Source organism: Ranitomeya imitator, chromosome 7 (assembly GCF_032444005.1).
Source record: "Ranitomeya imitator isolate aRanImi1 chromosome 7, aRanImi1.pri, whole genome shotgun sequence".
Lineage (NCBI taxonomy): Eukaryota > Metazoa > Chordata > Amphibia > Anura > Dendrobatidae > Ranitomeya > Ranitomeya imitator.
In genome coordinates this window covers 217,402,302-217,423,293 of record NC_091288.1, presented here as the reverse complement: position 1 = coordinate 217,423,293, position 20,992 = coordinate 217,402,302, and the positions used below count along the sequence as shown (strand labels likewise).

The following is a 20,992-nucleotide window of genomic DNA, read 5'->3' as shown; positions in this document are numbered from 1 at the left end:
CACTGTGAGGGTCACAGTTAGAATTGAAAGCAAAAGGTCCACCGCAGCTCCAGCCGTTAACCTTCTAGGAGGATACAAAATGCAGTAAATAGTAATAACGGTCCTAGGAGCGCTGGAAATGAGTCCAAAACAAGGATTTTAGTGTTGAACCACAAACAACACTAAAATCCTTGTTTTGGTCTCATTTCCAGCGTTCCTAGGACCGTTATTACTATTTACTGCATAGAAAATTGTCTTGCAGAAGTTATTGTTTTGTTGCAGCAAGTAGCAGAGACAGCTGGTCACAGTGAACAACGTGCCCTACAGAAAGAAATCAGAGCCCTAATGCGGAGACAGCAAGTGGAGCTGACTGGTGGTGAAATTGGCCGGGTCACAGTGAGTGATTCGAACCCCATTGCAATACCCCCCAGGAGTGAAATGTTAATATGGTGTCGGGCAGCCATAGGCCTCGGGGGTAAAGACTATCAGGCCCTGGTAGAACCCGTGTATTCGGAGAATAGGCCTACCCTCCTGACAGCCAGAGGGGTGGTCGACGTCCGCAAGGGGAGGGTGCCAGTACGTGTCCTTAACTGTGGGGAGGAAGAAGTCCACCTAACCAAATATGTCACACTTGCCAAGCTGTTTACTGTTAATAATAGCGTGATACAGGCACCCGGGCCCTTGGTCCCGTCCAATCCGGCGGAGAACAACGGCTCTGCAGGGCAATCGAAAGATTGGTGTCGGGAATTACATGTGGGCACTGATTCTACTCCATCTCACCAGATACAGGGGGCCTACAGAGTGGTTCACGAGTATGAGCGGGTATTCAGCAAGCACTCCCTTGATTTCGGGCGGGTAAAAGGGATTCAACATCACATCCCCACAGGAGATCACCCACCCATAAAAGAAAGATACCGTCCTGTACCCCCAGCTCATTATCAGTGTGCCAAGGACATGTTGCGAGAGATGAAGGAGGCTGGGGTAGTGAGAGACAGCTGTAGCCCCTGGGCAGCTCCATTAGTCCTCGTTAGGAAGAAAGATGGCACCATGAGGATGTGTGTGGATTATAGGCAGTTATAGGCATAATTTCCCACGGGATCAATAAAGTGTATCGTATTGTATCGTATCGTATCGTAAACCGCATTACACATAAGGACGCATACCCCCTGCCTAGGATAGAGGAGTCCTTGGCTGCGTTAAAGTCTGCTAAATACTTCTCTACCTTAGATCTCACCAGTGGGTACTGGCAGGTTCCCGTGGCAGAGGCGGACAAGGAAAAAACGGCCTTCACGACGCCGATGGGTCTCTGCGAGTTCAACTACATGCCCTTCGGATTGTGTAACGCCCCGGGGACGTTCCAGAGGATGATGGAGTGCTGTTTGGGACACAAGAACTTTGAGACCGTGCTGCTGTATCTGGACGATGTCATTGTCTTCTCTAAGACCTATGAAGACCATTTGAAGCACCTGGCCAAGGTGTTTGAAGCTCTGTCCAACTTTGGCTTAAAGGTGAAACCGTCCAAATGCCATCTGCTAAAACCCAAAGTACAGTACCTGGGCCATGTGGTGAGTGCCGAAGGAGTGGCCCCAGACCCCGACAAGGTCACGGTGATCAAGGACTGGCCGCAGCCCGGTAACCTCCATGAAGTCCAGCAGTTCCTCGGGTTGGTGGGCTACTACCGGAGGTTTATCAAAGATTTCACCAAGAAGGCCGCGCCATTGCAAGACCTGCTGGTGGGCCAACCCAAGAAACCCAAGGGTAAGAATACCCCGTTTGATTGGAACGACGGACTGGAAGGATCGTTCACCTGCTTAAAATCGGCACTGACGAGAGAAGAAGTACTAGCCTACCCTGAATATGACCAACCGTTTGTATTGTATACGGATGCCAGCAACGTGGGGCTGGGAGCTGTGCTGTCCTAGGTCCAGAAGGGAAAGGAAAGAGTAATCGCTTACGCCAGCAGGAAGCTTCGCCCCACCGAAAGGAACCCAGACAACTACAGTTCCTTTAAGCTGGAGTTCCTCGCCATCGTTTGGGCCGTGACGGAGAGGTTCAAGCATTACCTGGCCTCAGCAAAATTCACCGTCTTCACGGATAATAATCCACTAACGCACTTGGACACAGCAAAACTCGGTGCCTTGGAGCAGCGGTGGATGGCCCGGTTGTCCAATTACGACTTCACCATCAAGTACCGGGCGGGGCACAAGAATGCGAATGCCGATGCATTGTCCCGAATGCCTCACTTGCCCGAAACGGGGGAAGATCCAGAAGCATTTGAAGAAGTAGAGCTGCCCACTTTACATCGCCCCAAGGCAACCCAGTCACATCAGGTGGAGAACAGGCGCAGAAATAAACAGGGCGCCCCGTTGAATCCCCTGCCCCATCACGGGTGGACAGAGAACCAGGATGGTGACCCTGCGGTCTGTCGGGTGAAAGAGCTCCTGACGCAGGCAGGTTTGCATCCCGGCCCACATGATCCACCAGAGTCATTACAGTTGTGGAAGGAGAGGGGCAAACTGTTTATTCACGATGGCAAGCTGTGCCGAAGGAGCATCGACCCCCACACTCATGAATTGGTATGGCAGATTGTGGTCCCAAGACAAGATGTGCCAATGGTCCTGGGAGCGTACCACGATGGGGCAGGACACTTCGGATGGAGGAAGCTGGAGAGGCTACTCCGTGGGAGGTTCTACTGGATCGGCATAAAGAAAGCCATCGAGAAGTGGTGTCGAGAGTGTGGCCCCTGTAGCCTACGCCGGAAGGATCGTGACAGCCAACGGGCTTCCTTGCAGCCCATCATCACCAAACGGCCGCTCGAGTTGGTCGCGCTGGATCATGTAAAGCCAACATCTAGCCGGTCAGGTTATATCTACGCTCTCACCATTGTGGACCACTACTCCAGATTCCTGGTAGTCGTGCCGGTCAAAGATCTAACGGCTAGGACGGCTGCCAAAACCTTCCAGCAGTACTTCTGTAGACCCCATGGGTACCCGGAGAAGGTGCTGACCGATCAGGGACCAGCATTTGAAGCGGAGGTGTTCCAGGAGTTCTGCAATTTGTACGGGTGTAAGAAGATCAGAACCACGCCATATCATCCATAGACCAACGGGATGTGTGAGAAGATGAACCAAGTGGTGATCGACTTACTGAAGACCTTACCTGTAGAGGAGCGGAACTTGTGGCCCACAAAGTTACAAGACTTGGTAGATATGTACAACCACATCCCGGTGAATTCCACCAACTGCACCCCAGCGTACCTGATGCGAGGAAGGTCTAGCAAGTTACCCATCGATCTGGACATGGGGGTCCTGACCCCCGAAGATATATCGCCAGATGCGGATTGGGATACCGAGAGGCAGCAAAGGTACAGCAAATTACAGGAATGTGTAGAAAGAAGTCTCGCCCAAGCCAGACAAAAACAAGAGAGGGACTACAACCAGTATGCTTCCGCGGCTCCATTGTCACCTGGTGAGCAGGTACTCAAACGAAAGAGGAGACTACACAAGCTTGATGACCAATGGGAAGCGGAACCGTATACCATTCTGCCCTCCGATTTCGACAATACGAAGGTCTGTCTCATCAGCAAAGATGGAGGGGAAACCTCAACGGCCATATCCAGAGACCACCTTAATATATGCCCTGATAAGCTGAGAGATGGGGAAACAGATCCCAGGACTTCTCCGCCCGTGGAAGAGGAGAAGATGATACACACGGTTCTTGGCGATTTTCCCCGGTCTTGGACTCAAATAAATCAGGCCATTGTGGTGCCTGTCTTAATGTTTCGTCAACTGAAACCGCCAGAACTAAATGTGGTGCCAGGGCATCCAGACCCGAAAGCGCAGTCGATCCCACCAGAAGATGCAATGCCAACAGTCGAACCAACGGGCCCTCCCTCTGCTATCTGTGAATCTGCCATGCCCACCATTAGTAGTGGCAGCTCGGAGAACTCCAGTATGCCAGTGCTGCCCAGACTCACTAGAAGTGTAGCTAGAAGACAGTGCACTACACCAGCGATAGCAAGCGTAGCGGGCCCCGTCAGGCCAATAGCAACCCCTGCGCTGCGGAGGTCTACGCGTAGCACCAAGAATCAGACTCCACTTCGCTACAAAACTTGGCGATACTAACGATAGTTGCTATTTGGTTGAAAATGTTTGTGTAAATATTTGTGTTATAGGTTAAAAATGGACAATGGTGTGATGAACAGTGAATCACTCCAAAACTTTCACAGGGGCCCCTTTGTTTACCCGCGGTCCCTGCTGTTCTATGGTTGCACCTACTGAACTGGGAGTCATGAACTGTGCATGACCAATCTTTTGCAACGTTCAAGCGTTCTCACCTTCCATAACGGAAAGCACTGTTATATTTACTTGTTCATAGTATTTAAAAAATGTTGTGTGTTTTCTATTAACATGTATTGTTGTTCTTCTTTTCCCAGTCCGGGAGTACTGGATTTAACCGGGGGGGGGGGGGGGGGGGATGTGCAGCGCCCCAGAGTCCTGGTCGTTGCAGTAATGTCGCTCTGCCACTAAGGGGAGTGATGTTATGTCTGATTGCACTGAAGGAGTTCACCTGACCAGGTATCACAGTCACACTTCACACTCCGGCCACCAGGGGGAGCAAAAGGCACTATGTATTAGGCCACTCCTCACACTTGAGAAACTGGGGGTTGGATAGGAAGTGAGGACAGAACGCAGCCTGGGAGAGCTCCAGAGAGGACCTGTCAAAAGTGGGAACCTGGCAGGTACCTAGCAGAAAGGACAGATCGTTACGGAGCCGCGCCTGCACTACCTTGCGGCGGCATCCTAAGGAAGGACACAAAGCGAAGTATATTGTGGAGAAGTGAGAAGCGGGATCATAGTACGAAGGAGAAAGAACCAGTAGGAGTCGTGCCCTGAGATCGGCAACATCCTACTGAGGCGCATAGCCGGTGGCCGGAGCACCGAGGAAGTAACAGACTCCACGCATTACTTCAAAGAGCGGCAGGACAGTTAATTACAGGTTGGCTGTCTGACTTAAATCACCTAAACAGACATAGGAGGCAATCGTGGGAGAGGGGCATCTCTAGGGTCCCAGAATAACTCCAGGCCTACCTGTCATATGGGTGCGTCCTAGCCAGATATACCTGGGGGACGGAGACAGAAAGAACAAATACGACCATTGTGAGGACTATCCTGTGGTGCTCAGCAGGGAAGGACTACAACACACAGGCACTAGAAGGTAGACACTGATTTCCACCTGCAAGGGGAACTCTGGATGTGCCTTCGGACCGGCCGGTGTCAGACAGCCCTGTTAGCCGTGCTCTGGATTGCGGACCCCGAAGCCTTCAGTAAAAAGGTAAAGAGACTGCAACCCTGCGTCCTCGTTATTCCTCGCACCTTGCACCACGCACCATCACCTTTCATTGGACGCCCCTTAGCAGGGTCACGGACCGGGTCTAGCCACCGTGACAACACCGGTACCGAGTACCCCGCGGGCCTGTGTCTGGGGGCGCTCCACTTTACACTGCAGCTTTGGTTGTTCAGATTGTCTGCCGAGTACAAAGTCTGTGCACAGAGAACTGCGAGGACACAACGATCAAAAAACACAGGTAAAAGCAGCAAGGCAACCGCCACACATATACAAAGGGGAGGAGCCATGATGAGGGGAGGAGCCTCCATAAGTGGGAAGTGTATTATAATCAACTATCCCAGTAATCAACTAGATCCTACAGACAGTTGTGGATAATTTTTCCACCATCCTACAAAATAACAAGATGTTTTTGGCTCCTCTTATAGCTCGGTGCGGAAGCTCAGCCCACTGCCCTCCATCTTCTTCTTGTATTCCTCATCAAATACAATATTCTGTGACACCGAGAAATGATTCTTCCAGTCCCCAACTTTACCTGAAAATTAAAAAACAAACAAACAAAGGGTTAATAACCAGCATTTGTACTGAAGGTCTGGCTCATGAACCAGGCTGCTCGGGATGAACACAGAAATAGTCCTTCCTCCCACAATCTCACCTTTCCTCAAGAAGGGCGAGATGGACTGGTCAAATACAATGGACGGCAGGACGCTGAAGTTGGTCATCGGGTTTTCTTTCATGGCTGCGAAGGATGTGTGGTGCACAACGGTCTCCAGCACCCCCGCACTCAGCTCTATGTCCAGAAATTTTGCTATTTTTGTGATTTCTCGTTTTGGGTCCTAATGACAGAAGTATAGGTAAATAAAAGATGCCGAGCGTCCAGGTGCGTGAAGAGAAAGTCACCGTCCTCACCTCAATCATGTCCTCGTAGAAGACGTAGAGAATCTGGTGCTGGTCTTTTACCTTCCACCATCCGATGACGTGGTCAAACCAACTGCCCCAAGGAACTGAAAGGGGGGGGGGGAACAAGGTGAGGAGCATAGTGAGGAGAAATATGGAGAGGAAACAAGCAGGAGCACAGCGAGGAGGAATATGGAGAGGAGGAACATGGAGAGGAAACAAGCAGGAGCACAGCGAGGAGGAATATGGAGAGGAGGAACATGGAGAGGAAACAAGCAGGGGCACAGCGAGGAGGAATATGGAGAGGAGGAACATGAAGAGGAAACAAGCAGGAGAACAGTGAGGAGGAATATGGAGAGGAAACAAGCAGGAGCACAGCGAGGAGGAATATGGAGAGGAGGAACATGGAGAGGAAACAAGCAGGAGCACAGCGAGGAGGAATATGGAGAGGAGGAACATGGAGAGGAAACAAGCAGGGGCACAGCGAGGAGGAATATGGAGAGGAGAAACATGGAAAGGAAACAAGCAGGAGCACAGGGAGGAAGAATATGGAGAGGAGGAACATGGAAAGGAAACAAGCAGGAGCACAGGGAGGAGGAATATAGAGAGGAGGAACATGAAGAGGAAACAAGCAGGAGCACAGCAAGGAGGAATATGGAGAGGAGGAACATGAAGAGGAAACAAGCAGGAGAACAGCGAGGAGGAATATGGAGAGGAGGAACATGGAGAGGAAACAAGCAGGGGCACAGCGAGGAGGAATATGGAGAGGAGGAACATGAAGAGGAAACAAGCAGGAGAACAGTGAGGAGGAATATGGAGAGGAAACAAGCAGGAGCACAGCGAGGAGGAATATGGAGAGGAGGAACATGGAGAGGAAACAAGCAGGGGCACAGCGAGGAGGAATATGGAGAGGAGGAACATGGAGAGGAAACAAGCAGGGGCACAGCGAGGAGGAATATGGAGAGGAGAAACATGGAAAGGAAACAAGCAGGAGCACAGGGAGGAGGAATATGGAGAGGAGGAACATGGAAAGGAAACAAGCAGGAGCACAGGGAGGAGGAATATAGAGAGGAGGAACATGAAGAGGAAACAAGCAGGAGCACAGCAAGGAGGAATATGGAGAGGAGGAACATGAAGAGGAAACAAGCAGGAGAACAGCGAGGAGGAATATGGAGAGGAGGAACATGGAGAGCAAACAAGCGGGAGCACAGCGAGGAGAAACATGGAGATAAGCGAAAACAATGAGGACTTCAGTGACGAGGAAGAAGGAGAGAAAACGATGAAGAGGAAAAAAAGGAGGAGATGCAGAGGAAGGACAAGGTGAGAAGAGAAAGGAGGAACACAGTGAAGAAGAACATGGAAGGGTGAGGAACAAGGAACATGATGAGAAAACAAGAAAATGTACAACAAGATGGCATATAGAGAGGAGTGGAAACGAGGTACACAGAGAGGATGAACAGTGACGAGCGTCATAGGGGAGGAACGTAGTGAAGAATAGCATGGTGAGGAAAGGCAGAGGAGAAACATGGTGGAAAAACAATAGAGACCATGGTGAGAAAAGTCAGAGGAAGAACAGTGAGAAAAATGGTGAGGAAAGGAAACAAGGGCAAACCTGTATAGAGAGGCTGAAGAACATGGTGAATAGGAGCTTAACAAGGAGGTAGATGGCTAGGAGAAGTAGAGGAGGAACACAGCCATGAAATATGGAGGAGCACTACGGAAAAACACAGTGAGAAAATGATGAGGCTTGTGGTAAAGAAATGAGGAACACTGAAGAAGCCCTCAGTGTTGAGACTGATGAACGCACCTTGTCCTGAGGAGAATGTTGAGAAGTATTCATTCCAGGTCCCAGGATCTGGTAAAGTTTTATTCAACTTCTGGAAGTGGAAGTAGGAGACCATGCAGTCTTTGGCGTTCCGGGCAACGTAAATGACCTGAAATGAAAAACATAAAAATTAGCGTCATGAACAACCGGCTACTGGTGGAGGAGAACACCGTGGGAAATATGGACAGATCTGCCATACTTGGGGCTTCTACTGTGGTCTGACACTGATGTGTGGTAGATGGGATGTTATAAAGGGTCTCACCAGACCCCTCACTCCTCCCTCCACTGAGGTGATTACGGGACGACTGACTCGGGTCTAATCTTGGTTTAGTCCTCATTTCTGCTGTGGGCCATATTTCCCCCCAGGAACCTCCTAGAGAAACAATATGGCCATCATCTCACCGGACCCCTCACTCCTCCCTCCACTGAGGTGATTACGGGACAGCTGACTCGGGTCTAATCTAGGTTTAGTCCTCATTTCTGCTTTGGGTCATATTTTCCCCCCAGGATCCTCCTACAGACACAATATGGCCGTCATCTCACCGGACCCCTCAGTCCTCCCTCCGCTGAGGTGAGTATGGGACGGCTGACTCGGGTCTAATCTTGGTTTAGTCCTCATTTCTGCTGTGGGCCATATTTCCCCCCAGGAACCTCCTAGAGAAACAATATGGCCATCATCTCACCGGACCCCTCACTCCTCCCTCCACTGAGGTGATTACGGGACAGCTGACTCGGGTCTAATCTAGGTTTTGTCCTCATTTCTGCTGTGGGCCATATTTTCCCCCAGAAACCTCCTAGAGAAACAATATGGCCATCATCTCACCGGACCCCTCACTCCTCCCTCCACTGAGGTGACTACGGGACAGCTGACTCGGGTCTAATCCAGGTTTTGTCCTCATTTCTGCTGTGGGCCATATTTTCCCCCAGAAACCTCCTAGAGAAACAATATGGCCGTCATCTCACCGGACCCCTCAGTCCTCCCTCTGCTGAGGTGAGCACGGGACGACTGACTAATCTAGGTTTAGTCCTCATTTCTGCAGTGGGTCATATTTCCCCCCAGGATCCTCCTAGAGAAACAATATGGCCATCATCTCACTGGACCCCTCACTCCTTCCTCCACTGAGATGGGAAGAGGAGGAGGACGGCAGATCAGATCCTAATCCAGATTTACTCTTCATTTCTGCTGTGGGTCATATTTTCCCTCAGGATCCTCCTAGAGAAACAATATGGCCGTCATCTCACCGGACCCCCAGCACTCTATACAGACCACACAGGAGGGAGATAGACCCATAATTCAGGGAGCGATCGCGCTCCTGGGGGTCGTCAGCTACCAACACTCTTGCGATTTTACCCACAGATGTGGACATGTTGCCTGATCACGGATCTATCCATGGGTGGTGTCAGGCTTAGGGCAGACATCTTCCCTCTAGTAGTATAAGGATGTGCAGTCACAGACGTCCTCAGCTCGCTGCCAAGAGCGGTAAACGACATCACAGAAACAACCAGATTACAGACGCGACCCCTTTAATGACGCACAATTCTGGGCTACGTGGTGGAGACCCCAACATCTGACGAGATAATTCCAGGAAACCATGTAATAAGACCCCACGGGTGATGATCCAGGGGCTAATTAAGGACAAGGATCTTAGATCTACACGGCAGGACTACCCCTTCAAGAGAACATTTGATTATATATTATATTATATATATATATATTATATCTTATAAAGCAGAGGAGCGAGATCCTCAATCTCTTCATGGCCCTCACCTTGACGTTCTTCTCCCAGAAAGATGGCGGCATGAGTTGTATCGGTAAGTGAGTTTTCAGGAGGCGCGGTGACGCCATGGCGTTGGCGGACTCCACACCTACAATGTCAGAAGATCGGAAACCAATTAAGTTTTTGTCACAGTTTTGCCACAAATAAAAACTGTCAACTAAACCCTGGTGGTCTCTCTTGTACCTGACGGCATGGGCTTTGGATATAGTTCTATGAACGGCACCTTCATAAAGCACGGGGCCCGCATGCTCTTCTCCACATCCCCATTCAGCATTATCAGGTCCACAATCTCCTGCATCCACGTAGTCCCTGCAAGAACACAACCACAGGAAGAACCTTTACACCCTAAAGTACATTTTTTTTATTAATGTGCATGTCCCCTTTAAATCTTAAAGTGACATGCAACCATAATTCACAGATTTGTCTTTTTTTCAATTTATTTAATATTCAATCTCTGTTCATCTCCAGCGCCTCCAGGAATGGCACAAATGAAATAACATGCAATATACTGTTCCTTTAAATATCTGACTAGTCCCTGTCGTGGAGGACTTGGTGCAGTTCGGATTTTGCAGCAGGGGTGTGCAGAACATATTAGGGCCGTGAAGATGAGAAAATGATCGTATGATATCAAGTGATCGTCTTTGGTTTCCTAATAACCTACAATTAAGATATTAACAGTCTCAGATTCTTGGGAAATTCATCCAACGCCATAAAAAAGGCACAATGAGAAAAAGAGAAATAGAGTGGGGAGGGGGGGGGGCACATACTTCACTCCGGATTACAGGATTGTGCCTCATTAAGTTTCAATGACCTGATGGAGGAAGAGGATTGCCAGGATGACGGGCCCTTTAATTCCCCCCCCCCCCCCTTCCTCCCCGGATTCATTGCCACATTCCTGGCGCTGAAATTTATGTTTCATGATGATTCAGCAAAAGTGATTGAAAGAAAACTGAGGCGAACTCTGACCTCTGCCCCCCTCCCCACCTATAAATATGGGCCTGACCTCCAGTGACTTACCTGGTGAGCCACAGCATTAATGGATCCACTGTACCAGACCTCATGTATCTCAGCAAACCATGTGCGGTATTGTCAGAGCCATGGGATCTAATCAGTGGCAAAACCACAGTCTAATCGGCCCACGTGCAAAATATGGACCTGAGGACCCGAGCTCCCATAACCAAGATCACCAGTACATGACAATATACTGTGTGCGGCCACCACTAGGGGGAGCTCCCTGTATACAGAGATACATAAGATCCTGTCTGCAGCCACCACTAGGGGGAGCTCCCTGTATACAGAGATACATGATAAGATCCTGTCTGCAGCCACCGCTAGGGGGAGCTCCCTGTATACAGAGATACATAAGATCCTGTCTGCAGTCACCACTATGGGGAGCTCCCTGTATACAGAGATACATGATAAGATCCTGTCTGCAGCCACCACTAGGGGGAGCTCCCTGTATACAGAGATACATGATAAGATCCGGTCTGCAGCCACCACTAGGGGGAGCTCCCTGTATACAGAGATACATGATAAGATCCTGTCTGCAGTCACCACTAGGGGGAGCTCCCTGTATACAGAGATACATGATAAGATCCTGTCTGCAGCCACCACTATGGGGAGCTCCCTGTATACAGAGATACATGATAAGATCCTGTCTGCAGCCACCACTAGGGGGAGCTCCCTGTATACAGAGATACATGATAAGATCCTGTCTGCAGCCACCACTAGGGGGAGCTCCCTGTATACAGAGATACATGATAAGATCCGGTCTGCAGCCACCACTAGGGGGAGCTCCCTGTATACAGAGATACATGATAAGATCCTGTCTGCAGTCACCACTAGGGGGAGCTCCCTGTATACAGAGATACATGATAAGATCCTGTCTGCAGCCACCACTAGGGGGAGCTCCCTGTATACAGAGATACATGATAAGATCCTGTCTGCAGCCACCACTAGGGGGAGCTCCCTGTATACAGAGATACATGATAAGATCCTGTCTGCAGCCACCACTAGGGGGAGCTCCCTGTATACAGAGATACATGATAAAATCCTGTCTGCAGCCACCACTAGGGGGAGCTCCCTGTATACAGAGATACATGATAAGATCCTGTCTGCAGTCACCACTAGGGGGAGCTCCCTGTATACAGAGATACATGATAAGATCCTGTCTGCAGCCACCACTAGGGGGAGCTCCCTGTATACAGAGATACATGATAAGATTCTGTCTGCAGACACCACTAGGGGGAGCTCCCTGTATACAGAGATACATGATAGAATCCTGTCTGCAGTCACCACTAGGGGGAGCTCCCTGTATACAGAGATACATGAAAAGATCCTGTCTGCAGTCACCACTAGGGGGAGCTCCCTGTATACAGAGATACATAGTAAGACCCTGTCTGCAGTCACCACTAGGGGGAGCTCCCTGTATACAGAGATACATGATAAGATCCTGTCTGCAGCCACCACTAGGGGGAGCTCCCTGTATACAGAGATACATGATAGGATCCTGTCTGCAGTCACCACTAGGGGGAGCTCCCTGTATACAGAGATACATGATAAGATCCTGTCTGCAGTCACCACTAGGGGGAGCTCCCTGTATACAGAGATACATGATAAGATCCTGTCTGCAGCCACCACTAGGGGGAGCTCCCTGTATACAGAGATACATGATAAGATCATGTCTGCAGCCACCACTAGGGGGAGCTCCCTGTATACAGAGATACATGATAGGATCCTGTCTGCAGTCACCACTAGGGGGAGCTCCCTGTATACAGAGATACATGATAAGAGCCTGTCTGCAGTCACCACTAGGGGGAGCTCCCTGTATACAGAGATACATGATAAGATCCTGTCTGCAGACACCACTAGGGGGAGCTCCCTGTATACAGAGATACATGATAAGATCATGTCTGCAGCCACCACTAGGGGGAGCTCCCTGTATACAGAGATACATGATAGGATCCTGTCTGCAGTCACCACTAGGGGGAGCTCCCTGTATACAGAGATACATGATAAGAGCCTGTCTGCAGTCACCACTAGGGGGAGCTCCCTGTATACAGAGATACATGATAAGATCCTGTCTGCAGACACCACTAGGGGGAGCTCCCTGTATACAGAGATACATGATAAGATCCTGTCTGCAGCCACCACTAGGGGGAGCTCCCTGTATACAGAGATACATGATAAGATTCTGTCTGCAGACACCACTAGGGGGAGCTCCCTGTATACAGAGATACATGATAGGATCCTGTCTGCAGTCACCACTAGGGGGAGCTCCCTGTATACAGAGATACATGATAAGATCCTGTCTGCAGTCACCACTAGGGGGAGCTCCCTGTATACAGAGATACATGATAAGATCCTGTCTGCAGCCACCACTAGGGGGAGCTCCCTGTATACAGAGATACATGATAAGATCATGTCTGCAGCCACCACTAGGGGGAGCTCCCTGTATACAGAGATACATGATAGGATCCTGTCTGCAGTCACCACTAGGGGGAGCTCCCTGTATACAGAGATACATGATAAGAGCCTGTCTGCAGTCACCACTAGGGGGAGCTCCCTGTATACAGAGATACATGATAAGATCCTGTCTGCAGACACCACTAGGGGGAGCTCCCTGTATACAGAGATACATGATAAGATCCTGTCTGCAGCCACCACTAGGGGGAGCTCCCTGTATACAGAGATACATGATAAGATCCTGTCTGCAGCCACCACTAGGGGGAGCTCCCTGTATACAGAGATACATGATAAGATCCTGTCTGTAGCCACCACTAGGGGGAGCTCCCTATATACAGAGATACATAATAAGATCCTGTCTGCAGACACCACTAGGGGGAGCTCCCTGTATACAGAGGTACAGGATAAGATCCTGTCTGCAGCCACCACTAGGGGGAGCTCCCTGTATACAGAGATACAGGATAAGATCCTGTCTGCAGCCACCACTAGGGGGAGCTCCCTGTATACAGAGATACATGGTAAGACCCTGTCTGCAGTCACCACTAGGGGGAGCTCCCTGTATACAGAGATACAGGATAAGATCCTGTCTGCAGCCACCACTAAGGGGAGCTCCCTGTATACAGAGATACAGGATAAGATCCTGTCTGCAGCCACCACTAGGGGGAGCTCCCTGTATACAGAGATACACGATAAGATCCTGTCTGCAGTCACCACTAGGGGGAGCTCCCTGTATACAGAGATACATGATAAGATCCTGTCTGCAGCCACCACTAGGGGGAGCTCCCTGTATACAGAGATACATGATAAGATCCTGTCTGCAGTCACCACTAGGGGGAGCTCCCTGTTTACAGAGATACAGGATAAGATCCTGTCTGCAGCCACCACTAGGGGGAGCTCCCTGTATACAGAGATACAGGATAAGAGCCTGTCTGCAGCCACCACTAGGGGGAGCTCCCTGTATACAGAGATACATGATAAGATCCTGTCTGCAGTCACCACTAGGGGGAGCTCCCTGTTTACAGAGATACAGGATAAGATCCTGTCTGCAGCCACCACTAGGGGGAGCTCCCTGTATACAGAGATACAGGATAAGAGCCTGTCTGCAGCCACCACTAGGGGGAGCTCCCTGTATACAGAGATACATGATAAGATCCTGTCTGTAGTCACCACTAGGGGGAGCTCCCAGTATACAGATACGTAAGATCCTGTCTGCAGCCACCACTAGGGGGAGCTCCCTGTATACAGAGATACAGGATAAGATCCTGTCTGCAGCCACCACTAGGGGGAGCTCCCTGTATACAGAGATACATGATAAGATCCTGTCTGCAGCCTCCACTAGGGGGAGCTCCCTGTATACAGAGATACATGATAAGATCCTGTCTGCAGCCACCACTAGGGGGAGCTCCCAGTATACAGATACGTAAGATCCTGTCTGCAGCCACCACTAGGGGGAGCTCCCTGTATACAGAGATACAGGATAAGATCCTGTCTGCAGCCACCACTAGGGGGAGCTCCCTGTATACAGAGATACAGGATAAGATCCTGTCTGCAGCCACCACTAGGGGGAGCTCCCTGTATACAGAGATACATGATAAGATCCTGTCTGCAGCCTCCACTAGGGGGAGCTCCCTGTATACAGAGATACATGATAAGATCCTGTCTGCAGCCACCACTAGGGGGAGCTCCCAGTATACAGATACGTAAGATCCTGTCTGCAGCCACCACTAGGGGGAGCTCCCTGTATACAGAGATACATGATAAGATCCTGTCTGCAGCCACCACTAGGGGGAGCTCCCTGTATACAGAGATACACGATAAGATCCTGTCTGCAGTCACCACTAGGGGGAGCTCCCTGTATACAGAGATACATGATAAGATCCTGTCTGCAGCCACCACTAGGGGGAGCTCCCTGTATACAGAGATACATGATAAGATCCTGTCTGCAGTCACCACTAGGGGGAGCTCCCTGTTTACAGAGATACAGGATAAGAGCCTGTCTGCAGCCACCACTAGGGGGAGCTCCCTGTATACAGAGATACAGGATAAGATCCTGTCTGCAGCCACCACTAGGGGGAGCTCCCTGTATACAGAGATACACGATAAGATCCTGTCTGCAGTCACCACTAGGGGGAGCTCCCTGTATACAGAGATACATGATAAGATCCTGTCTGCAGCCACCACTAGGGGGAGCTCCCTGTATACAGAGATACATGATAAGATCCTGTCTGCAGTCACCACTAGGGGGAGCTCCCTGTTTACAGAGATACAGGATAAGAGCCTGTCTGCAGCCACCACTAGGGGGAGCTCCCTGTATACAGAGATACAGGATAAGATCCTGTCTGCAGCCACCACTAGGGGGAGCTCCCTGTATACAGAGATACATGATAAGATCCTGTCTGCAGTCACCACTAGGGGGAGCTCCCTGTATACAGAGATACATGATAAGATCCTGTCTGCAGCCACCACTAGGGGGAGCTCCCTGTCTACAGAGATACATGATAAGATCCTGTCTGCAGCCACCACTAGGGGGAGCTCCCTGTATACAAAGATACATGATAAGATTCTGTCTGCAGTCACCATTAGGGGGAGCTCCCTGTATACAGAGATACATGATAAGATCCTGTCTGCAGCCACCACTAGGGGGAGCTCCCTGTATACAGAGATACAGTATAAGATCCTGTCTGCAGCCACCACTAGGGGGAGCTCCCTGTATACAGAGATACATGATAAGATCCTGTCTGCAGACACCACTAGGGGGAGCTCCCTGTATACAGAGATACAGTATAAGATCCTGTCTGCAGCCACCACTAGGGGGAGCTCCCTGTATACAGAGATACATGATAGGATCCTGTCTGCAGTCACCACTAGGGGGAGCTCCCTGTATACAGAGATACATGGTAAGACCCTGTCTGCAGTCACCACTAGGGGGAGCTCCCTGCATACAGAGATACAGGATAAGATCCTGTCTGCAGCCACCACTAGGGGGAGCTCCCTGTATACAGAGATACATGATAAGATCCTGTCTGCAGTCACCACAAGGGGAGCTCCCTGTATACAGAGATACATGATAAGGTTCTGTCTGCAGTCACCACTAGGGGGAGATCCCTGTATACAGAGATACATGATAAGATCCTGTCTGCAGCCACCACTAGGGGGAGCTCCCTGTATACAGAGATACATGATAAGGTTCTGTCTGCAGTCACCACTAGGGGGAGATCCCTGTATACAGAGATACATGATAAGATCCTGTCTGCAGCCACCACTAGGGGGAGCTCCCTGTATACAGAGGTACATGATAAGATCCTGTCTGCAGACACCACTAGGGGGAGCTCCCTGTATACAGAGATACAGGATAAGATCCTGTCTTTAGCCACCACTAGGGGGAGCTCCCTGTATACAGAGATACATGATAAGATCCTGTCTGCAGCCACCACTAGGGGGAGCTCCCTGTATACAGAGATACATGATAAGATCCTGTCTGCAGCCACCACTAGGGGGAGCTCCCTGTATACAGAGATACAAGATAAGATCCTGTCTGCAGCGACCACTAGGGGGAGCTCCCTGTATACAGAGATACATGATAAGATCCTGTCTGCAGCCACCACTAGGGGGAGCTCCCTGTATACAGAGATACATGATAAGATCCTGTCTGCAGTCACCACTAGGGGGAGCTCCCTGTATACAGAGATACATGATAAGATCCTGTCTGCAGCCACCACTAGGGGGAGCTCCCTGTATACAGATACATGATAAGATCCTGTCTGCAGCCACCACTAGGGGGAGCTCCCTGTACACAGAGATACATGATAAGATCCTGTCTGCAGCCACCACTAGGGGGAGCTCCCTGTATACAGAGATACATGATAAGATCCTGTCTGCAGCCACCACTAGGGGGAGCTCCCTGTATACAGAGATACATGATAAGATCCTGTCTGCAGTCACCACTAGGGGGAGCTCCCTGTATACAGAGATACATGATAAGATCCTGTCTGCAGTCACCACTAGGGGGAGCTCCCTGTACACAGAGATACATGATAAGATCCTGTCTGCAGTCACCACTAGGGGGAGCTCCCTGTATACAGAGATACATGATAAGATCCTCCTCCTCCATTTGATCACTTACCTGCTTTAGGAAATGTAGCGATCAGGATATCGTCCTCTCGAGCCTGAAAGTTATATATTTGGTCCCAGATGTCACAGGTGGTTTTGGGGAGCGGGATGCCTTCGATCTCCCCTATTTTTACGGTCATTTTGTTCATCTCCTCCACTAACTTCTCCAGTAATTCAGGATCCATTCTGGAATCACACAAACTAATTTTAGTCATCAGACATTTTTGGGACGATATCACTTTAAATAAGTTTGTAATAAAGTCTCTTAAAGGGCCAGCGGCCACACTCCCTTTTTGGCTGCTGTCCCTCTTTCCCAGGGTCTTCTCTCACCTTCCTCTTCGGTCTTCGCTGCTTTTCCTGCTTCTTCGTTTCCTTTTTCCTCCTTTGTCCAATTCTTTCCTACTTCTTATTGGCTCCTCGCCCAGCAGTAGCTCCTCCCCCGGTCCCGCCCCCTTGTATAAGAGCCCACCATGTGCCCTGCCCTCCCTCACATGGGCAGAGCATTAACCCTTGGGTGGCCGGGCCGGAGCTTTTGCTCTTTCCTTGGTCCCCACGTTGCAGCCCTTTAGTATAGGAGCTCGGTCATGTCCATCTACTCTAGTTACATCCAAAGCTGCCTCCAAACCTCTGGCTGTGGCCGGTGTAGGGTTAATGTTGCGTGCTTGCCCTGGGCGGACTTTGCGCTATGGATTCCATACATTGTGGCCCTATATCAGGGTGTGTCCTGCGGGCACATTGTACCGCTGCTATCAGTCATGTGGTGCAATCAGCGCTGACACATTGTGACGCAGCCGCCTCTGCGCACAGATCTGATCATAGATCGCGGCTCAACGTTCACAGCTGATGGTTTGATACAATGTATCAGTGCAGACAAACAAGCGAGAACAGGGGGGTTATAGGTGGGTTCTATTCACTGTCCGCAAGCAGAGGACGGCCCGTCTGACACCAGTCCTGGGCCCATCGCTGATGGTTTTGTTACAATGTATCAGTGTAGGAAGGAGACATCCTGTAATACAATGTACCAAACCCTCAGCTGTGAGAAGTTTTGGGTCCGGACGGGTTGTTTCCATTTACCCCCAGTAAGCAGAGATGTGGAGCCGTGACGGGCAGAGATGCAGTTCACTGGGCGGCCATCATGTGCTGGAGACGGCGGCACTGTAGGACCCACGGCGTGACCCGACGTCCCGGACACACCCAATGAGACACAGTATTACCCCGATGTAGCAGAGCCGAGCTTGTCATCTGTTACATGGGACTGCAGGTGACATCTACTACATTATCTGTACTCAGAGAGTTATCACTGTATTATCTGTGGTGTTACATAGGACTGCAGGTGACATCTACTACATTATCTGTACTCAGAGAGTTATCACTGTGTTATCTGTGGTGTTACATAGGACTGCAGGTGACATCTACTACATTATCTGTACTCAGAGAGTTATCACTGTGTTATCTGTGGTGTTACATAGGACTGCAGGTGACATCTACTACATTATCTGTACTCAGAGAGTGATCACTGTGTTATCTGTGGTGTTACATAGGACTGCAGGTGACATCTACTACATTATCTGTACTCAGAGTTATCACTGTGTTATCTGTGGTGTTACATAGGACTGCAGGTGACATCTACTACATTATCTGTACTCAGAGAGTTATCACTGTGTTATCTGTGGTGTTACATGGGACTGCAGGTGACATCTACTACATTATCTGTACTCAGAGAGTTCTCACTGTGTTATCTGTGGTGTTACATAGGACTGCAGGTGACATCTACTACATTATCTGTTCTCAGAGAGTTATCACTGTGTTATCTGTGGTGTTACATAGGACTGCAGGTGACATCTACATTATCTGTACTCAGAGAGTCATCACTGTGTGATCTGTGGTGTTACATAGGACTGCAGGTGACATCTACTACATTATCTGCACTCAGAGAGTGATCACTGTGTTATCTGTGGTGTTACATAGGACTGCAGGTGACATCTACATTATCTGTACTCAGAGAGTCATCACTGTGTTATCTGTGGTGTTACATAGGACTGCAGGTGACATCTACTGCATTATCTGTACTCAGAGAGTTATCACTGTGTTATCTGTGGTGTTACATAGGACTGCAGGTGACATCTACTACATTATCTGTACTCAGAGAGTTATCACTGTGTTATCTGTGGTGTTACATAGGACTGCAGGTGACATCTACTACATTATCTGTACTCAGGGAGTTATCACTGTGTTATCTGTGGTGTTACATAGGACTGCAGGTGACATCTACTACATTATCTGTACTCAGAGACTTATCACTGTGTTATCTGTGGTGTTACATAGGACTGCAGGTGACATCTCCTACATTATCTGTACTCAGGGAGTCATCACTGTTATCTGTGGTGTTACATAGGACTGCAGGTGACATCTACTACATTATCTGTTCTCAGAGAGTGATCACTGTTATCTGTGCTGTTACATAGGACTGCAGGTGACATCTACTACATTATCTGCACTCAGAGAGTGATCACTGTGTTATCTGTGGTGTTACATAGGACTGCAGGTGACATCTACATTATCTGTACTCAGAGAGTCATCACTGTGTTATCTGTGGTGTTACATAGGACTGCAGGTGACATCTACTGCATTATCTGTACTCAGAGAGTTATCACTGTGTTATCTGTGGTGTTACATAGGACTGCAGGTGACATCTACTACATTATCTGTACTCAGAGAGTTATCACTGTGTTATCTGTGGTGTTACATAGGACTGCAGGTGACATCTACTACATTATCTGTACTCAGGGAGTTATCACTGTGTTATCTGTGGTGTTACATAGGACTGCAGGTGACATCTACTACATTATCTGTACTCAGAGACTTATCACTGTGTTATCTGTGGTGTTACATAGGACTGCAGGTGACATCTCCTACATTATCTGTACTCAGGGAGTCATCACTGTGTTATCTGTGGTGTTACATAGGACTGCAGGTGACATCTACTACATTATCTGTTCTCAGAGAGTGATCACTGTTATCTGTGCTGTTACATAGGACTGCAGGTGACATCTACTACATTATCTGTACTCAGAGAGTTATCACTGTGTTATCTGTGGTGTTACATAGGACTGCAGGTGACATCTACCACATTATCTGTACTCAGAGAGTTATCAGTGTGCTATCTGTGGTGTTACATAGGACTGCAGGTGACATCTACTACATTATCTGTACTCAGAGAGTTATCACTGTGCTATCTGTGGTGTTACATAGGACTGCAGGTGACATCTCCTACATTATCTGTACTCAGAGAGTGATCACTGTGTTATCTGTGGTGTTACATAGGACTGCAGGTCACATCTCCTCCATTACTCTGCTCGGAGTTGTCCCTGTTATCTGTGGTGTTACATAGGACTGCAGGTGACATCTCCTACATTATCTGTACTCAGAGAGATATCACTGTGTTATCTGTGGTGTTACATAGGACTGCAGGTCACATCTCCTCCATTACTCTGCTCGGAGTTGTCACTGTGCAGGACATTCCCGGCTCTGCTGCATGTGTCGTTGCCGCCCCGGCTCTGCCCCGTTCTCGCCTCTTCACACCCTCTGTGAC

At 49.5% G+C, this 20,992-nt stretch overlaps 1 protein-coding gene across 1 annotated transcript; it reads right to left on the bottom strand.

The window, feature by feature from the left end:
- Nucleotides 1–5,617: 5,617 nt before the first annotated feature.
- LOC138645545 (sulfotransferase 1C1-like) lies at nucleotides 5,618–17,862 on the bottom strand. The gene is made up of 8 exons (XM_069734939.1): nucleotides 17,731–17,862; nucleotides 17,414–17,586; nucleotides 10,009–10,134; nucleotides 9,816–9,913; nucleotides 8,030–8,156; nucleotides 6,235–6,329; nucleotides 5,981–6,161; nucleotides 5,618–5,860 (listed from the first exon to the last, which is right to left on the bottom strand). Exons 2-8 carry the CDS (start codon nucleotides 17,583–17,585, stop codon nucleotides 5,748–5,750), a joined length of 912 nt encoding a protein of 303 aa, XP_069591040.1. The 5' UTR covers nucleotide 17,586; nucleotides 17,731–17,862; the 3' UTR covers nucleotides 5,618–5,747.
- Nucleotides 17,863–20,992: the final 3,130 nt, after the last annotated feature.

Bases quoted from the DNA above. Each gene is read 5' to 3' on its own strand.
- LOC138645545 (XM_069734939.1), bottom strand. From the start codon at position 17,585: ATGGATCCTGAATTACTGGAGAAGTTAGTGGAGGAGATGAACAAAATG. The intron at 9,914-10,008 runs GTACAAGAGAGA...CTGACATTGTAG, and splicing joins TCCAAAGCCCATGCCGTCAG to GTGTGGAGTCCGCCAACGCC. The intron at 5,861-5,980 runs GTGAGATTGTGG...TTTAATTTTCAG, and splicing joins CTCGCCCTTCTTGAGGAAAG to GTAAAGTTGGGGACTGGAAG.